A 4,929-nucleotide genomic window follows, 5' to 3' on the forward strand; every position below is an offset into this window, starting at 1 on the left:
GGGGGGGTTTAATGCATCTAATCACTTTGGTATGATCAGAAAATAGCCTGAAGCCACTATAATCATGAAAGAAGTGCATCAGCGATCTTGGTGGGTTGTCTGCATTGTTGTTAAGATAGCAAATATTATTTTCATCATCTGCACATGCTGACATGGGAAAATGTCAAAACAGTTGGTGAAAATCTAATAGAAATCCCAGGTTCATTTTACGCACCAATGCCATAGTTCTTTGGTCTCTTCTCGAACAGGGGATTGACCACTTTCTTGGCCTCATGCTTCTTGGCCACTGAAGGGGCTGGTGCCACCTTCTTCCCCTTAGACTTCTTGCCTTTAGGCTATCAAAAACAAGTAGACTGGTCAGCATAACGTTAAATGGTCAAATACATTTCACATAATATAACTTGACTGTGGCTTTAGCTCAGGGTTAAAAAGCTCGTGTTTTGAATCAACATAACAGATTCAGTTCAAGAAATTCAAAGCATCATTGCAAAAGCCATTAATAAAACGTCAGTGGGAACTGGATCATACGCTTGGCGTGAGTTTCCTCATCAACACTAGCGTATTTGGAGATAACGTTAGTTATGGCTACCTAGTTAGCACATTTAACTACCCAACTCTCAAAGGCATACAATGGTTTACTTGACAACTTCCAATTAATTGATAATTTGATATCCTTCACTACTACTGTTATGGACAATGAGTTAACCCAATCTGGGCGCATGGAACAGGCCGTGAGAYCCGTAACCAAAACTGACGCRAAGTTAGGCCTTCGAGACAAGTTAGCCCACTTGCTAGCTACGTTACTAGATAACACTTTAGTCCCACATCAACTATACATTTCCCAAGATGCGTAAAAAGTGTAATGCATGATTTAACGTTTCCATAAACTGCATTTCAACAAGTTCCTAGACACGGATTAGGTTAAAATAAAGCACGCTGTATGGGTGGTGTTTCTGCGGACAACTTCTACAGGCAATATCAGTACCAAGTCATGGGAGATTTCGGATAAAACAGCAAAACATTATTACCATACCAATGTGAAATGGGCGCTTGGGTTATGTACGACAAGTAAGAGTAACTTTTATGACACATAAACATTTTAAAAAGAAGATGGTAAGGGATGAAAAGATGTATCTTTTCCCCACCAAACGAAATATCAATACACTCACCATGTTGGATCAGATAGAAAGGAAGACCTATGCATTGTGGGTAATTTAAATTCCGTGGTACCTTGATGTGACGTCATTAACAGTCGACGGCAGGGCTGTTTTTGAACGGGATGTTTCTGTTTTTATAAATAGTATTTTTCAACAATGAATTTGGAGGTAAGTGAGATTTCATGAATAATACTAGACTATATATAGGGTGCACAATCATAGGATATGTCTAAACATATTTGGTTGAGTTCATGCATTTCTATGTTAATTATTGCAAGTTGAGAAAGTCAATACACTTGTGATACACTACTAACGTTAGCCAGTGCCATGCACATGCCGTTTATATTTTTCTGGTTAACAACATAACTTTATGATCGTATTTTATGTTCTTTATATCCTTTATGTGCTTTAAGTGGGTTTGTTCACATTCCTGAATACTATGGCCAGCCAAAGAGCGCTACCTCAAAGCAAGGAGAGCCTTCTTCAGAACTACAACAAAAGACTGAAGGATGATATCAGGTCCATTCTAGACAACCTCACAGAAATCATCAAAACTGCAAAGGTAGCTGTAACATTACGATATTTGTGTGTGTGTGTGTGTGTGTGTGTGTGTGTGTGTGTGTGTGTGTGTGTGTGTGTGTGCACCACGTGCACAGCATACAACCGGTGTAAAAAGTACAGTGAAACTCTTACATTTAGAGCTCTTTCCGCTCTTTCCCAACAATGCAGTGACAATAATAGTAATATTAATAATATAGATAATATAAAATAGAGTAGCAAATACAAGTAAGAATAAAAACCACATAAAAACTATGATGAGCGTTAAAGAACATGAAAATGCAAGTATGTACTGGTCAGTGCCAGTACCTTATGCAATGTGCAGGGGTACTGGAGTGGTTGAGGTGGGTTTATACATAAAAAGTGACAGGTAGTAGGATATACATGTGAACAGGCCTGAAAAGTTACTGGTAGCAGGTATATATAAATACTCATGGTAATATACTGTAATGACCTGACTGGGTCGTTACAATACTAATGGTAATATATACATGTATTAGTGACCAGTAGCAGGATAAATAGRTACAGTAAATACTATTGGTAATGGCAATCGATAATCATTGGACAGCTGCATAATGGAGTAATACATCTAATCAATAATACTTTTAGCAGCAGCGTAGGTTGTGTTTGAGTTTGTATAGACCTGTGGATGGTCTGTGGGAGAGGGAGAGCAGTAGTGGTTAGCAATTTTACCGTGTTATGGCCAGGGGATTAAAGCTATTTAGGAGTCTGTTTGTCTGAGCCATGATGCACTGGTAACGCCTGCCAGACTGGAGCATGGAGAACATGTCTCGGGTGGCTGGAATCTTTGTACGTCCTGGATAGCTGGGAGCTCGCTCCCAGTGATGCCCTGGGCCGTCCGCACCACCCTCTTGTAGGGCCTTCCAGTCGCAGAGTGGTGAGACATAGTGTGTGTGTGTGTTTGTCTGTGTGAGAGAGAGAAACTAAAAAAGTGTTGTTTTTTTACTGAAAGAATGACGGTTCAACCCAAAGAGTCATCTGTATGGTCCAACCAAAATTTGTTGGTTTGTTTTGCTTCAGGTAGAGGATGAGACACAGGTCTCTCGGGCTACACAGGCTGAGCAGGACCATTATGAGATGCATGTCAGAGCAGCCAACATAGTAAGTACATTCATTATACATACATACCACCCAGACTCCCTTGAAACTAAACACGCTTGTCATTAAACCCCAGAGTGTATATTCATGACACTAGTAAAGTAAATGATAAACATGGAATTTAATCCTGGCTCATGTTCATTGGGGCATGAAACAGAAAACATTTGAAAATCTTTTGCAACTAAAAACGTTGGTAGTCCTTCCCTGTTTCAGTCAGTGCTTTCCCCATTTGGTGCATAATGAACATGAGTGCATGTTACAAGGCAAAAGCACCAGTGATAATCCCAGTGCTTTGTTGTTGTGTCTAAAGGTGCGTGCGGGCGAGTCCCTGATGAAGCTGGTGTCGGACTTGAAGCAGTTCTTGATCCTCAACGACTTCCCGTCAGTCAATGAGGCCATCAGCCTGCAGAACCAGCAGCTGCGCTCGCTGCAGGAGGAGTGCGACAAGAAGCTCACCTCGCTCCGCGACGAGATCGCCATCGACCTGTACGAGCTAGAGGAAGAATATTACTCCTCCAGGTACAAGTAGGCTCATACTGTACAGTCGTTGTTCATTTGGCCTACTCCATCATGCCCTATAGCCCCAACCTGCCCCTAAATTATAGCACCTATTCCCCCTCACCGCCGTGCCTTATGAAGGGTTGATCTTACCCCACCACCTCAGTCATATCCATTAGTTCGTTACTGTCTTTGTATGTTGAGTCAACTTCATTAGAATATCCAAATGCCGTGTTCAATAGATGATTGATCTATCTATGGTCAAAAATCAATTGCATTACATTTAACGTGAGAATCTCATCTCATTTAGTTTAAAATTAAATGAAGTGCCTTGTTTGACATGCCTCTGGAAGTTTTTATCCTCATGTATGATAGGTTGTAGGTCTACATGGTAAATGTTACACTCAATCATAAGTGTGGAGTTTCTACTGTATCTGGTTGCTATATTCTTCCTCAGTTTTTTGTAATAGGCTCATGAAAGTGATGAATAAGAGAACATGCATAGAGAGGAGGAAAGGGAAATGTCAGAAAAATACATGTTAAATGCTTTGTAGCATATTTCTTGGACTCTTATGAAGAACAAAAACTATGATACAATCACAAAATCACTGGAAGATTACTTATATTCAGTATATTCAATTGTTGTAGTTTTTCCTCCATTAACATGTCTTTCTAACCCCAAATATAAATTATGGATGTATAGGTTGATTAACCATTGTATAATCACACCAGCCATTTGAAGCTTTCTATGTTATACATTTTCTATAGAATGTTTTTTTGACTGGAAAGTGCTAGACATGTCTCAAATCCAATCTCTATGAGGGTTCCATAAACTTGTTTGAACAGAATCCAGTATCTCTACCGATTCCATCCCTAGCTAGCCTACAAGTTACCAAGCCAGTAACCGTGCAAACTGTGTTCACAAAGCATACATTGTTGCACGAACATCAACTATGGCATTATGTATTAAGTCTATATCAGTCACCTACATAGGACCCACCCTTAAACCCTTTTAAACTTTGAAAAATAAACTAGAGACAAAATAATGTAGTTCGTTGTCTAGTTTGTTTAACTGTGAGAAATCTAGCTGTCTCTGGATGCTGCTTTTAGGCATGCAAGGTGTTGGGGCCACTCTTTTTCTCTGCCTTTGCATTTCCTGTTCTTACCCCTGCATCAGGACCTAATACACTTCTGGGACTATGGTTACAAAGTTAGGTGATTTAGGTGTTTTAAGCACTCAGTTCAAGATGACCCAAAGCTAGTTATTGACCCTTTGCTCCAGGTCATGTTCCATTGATTGTGTTGCATTTGGAAATGGAAAAAACAAGCTATGAACGTGTTCAGTTGACCATTTTGAGATCGCATTGCAGCTGTTAATAGCGAAGACGGACAGGAATGAAGACACACTTATATAGGGATATCATCACAGCACCAGATACTAAACCTACTAGCTAACATTTCTCTGTGATCCTTAGAGCTTAAGCTTGTCCTTTATACTGCTGTTTACTGATTTCTTGTGTGTATCATACCTGTCTGTCTCTTTTGTGCATGTGTGTGTGTGTGTGTGTGTGTGTGTGTGTGTGTGTGTGTGTGTGTG

The 4,929-nt window shown here is 40.0% G+C and overlaps 1 protein-coding gene, 1 long non-coding RNA gene, 1 other non-coding gene and 1 pseudogene across 4 annotated transcripts in view; 1 reads left to right on the forward strand and 3 right to left on the reverse strand.

Moving 5' to 3' along the window:
• LOC139027450 (uncharacterized) overlaps positions 1 to 4,929 on the reverse strand; it is a 143,460-nt gene that overhangs the window by 47,368 nt on the left and 91,163 nt on the right. The window lies entirely within an intron of this gene.
• LOC112080672 (small nucleolar RNA SNORD24) lies at positions 75 to 143 on the reverse strand. Its single transcript, XR_002896213.1, has one exon. It is a non-coding gene; the product is annotated as a small nucleolar RNA SNORD24 (small nucleolar RNA).
• Positions 414 to 490, reverse strand: LOC112080671 (small nucleolar RNA SNORD36; annotated as a pseudogene).
• The window catches only part of LOC112080667 (mediator of RNA polymerase II transcription subunit 22), a 4,159-nt gene continuing 459 nt past the window's right edge, over positions 1,230 to 4,929 (forward strand). The window contains exons 1-4 of one of the 2 annotated variants that reach the window (XM_024146515.2): positions 1,230 to 1,325; positions 1,571 to 1,719; positions 2,757 to 2,837; positions 3,145 to 3,671. In XM_024146515.2, the coding sequence (XP_024002283.1) occupies positions 1,597 to 1,719; positions 2,757 to 2,837; positions 3,145 to 3,363 (423 nt within the window). In that variant the 5' untranslated portion in view covers positions 1,230 to 1,325; positions 1,571 to 1,596 and the 3' untranslated portion in view covers positions 3,364 to 3,671. Of the gene's footprint in view, positions 1,326 to 1,570; positions 1,720 to 2,756; positions 2,838 to 3,144; positions 3,672 to 4,929 lie in introns of those variants that run through there. The other variant, XM_024146514.2, reaches the window with a different exon arrangement.

The sequence above is a fragment of the Salvelinus sp. IW2-2015 genome, unplaced genomic scaffold, assembly GCF_002910315.2.
Source record: "Salvelinus sp. IW2-2015 unplaced genomic scaffold, ASM291031v2 Un_scaffold16416, whole genome shotgun sequence".
Classification (NCBI taxonomy): Eukaryota; Metazoa; Chordata; class Actinopteri; order Salmoniformes; family Salmonidae; genus Salvelinus; species Salvelinus sp. IW2-2015.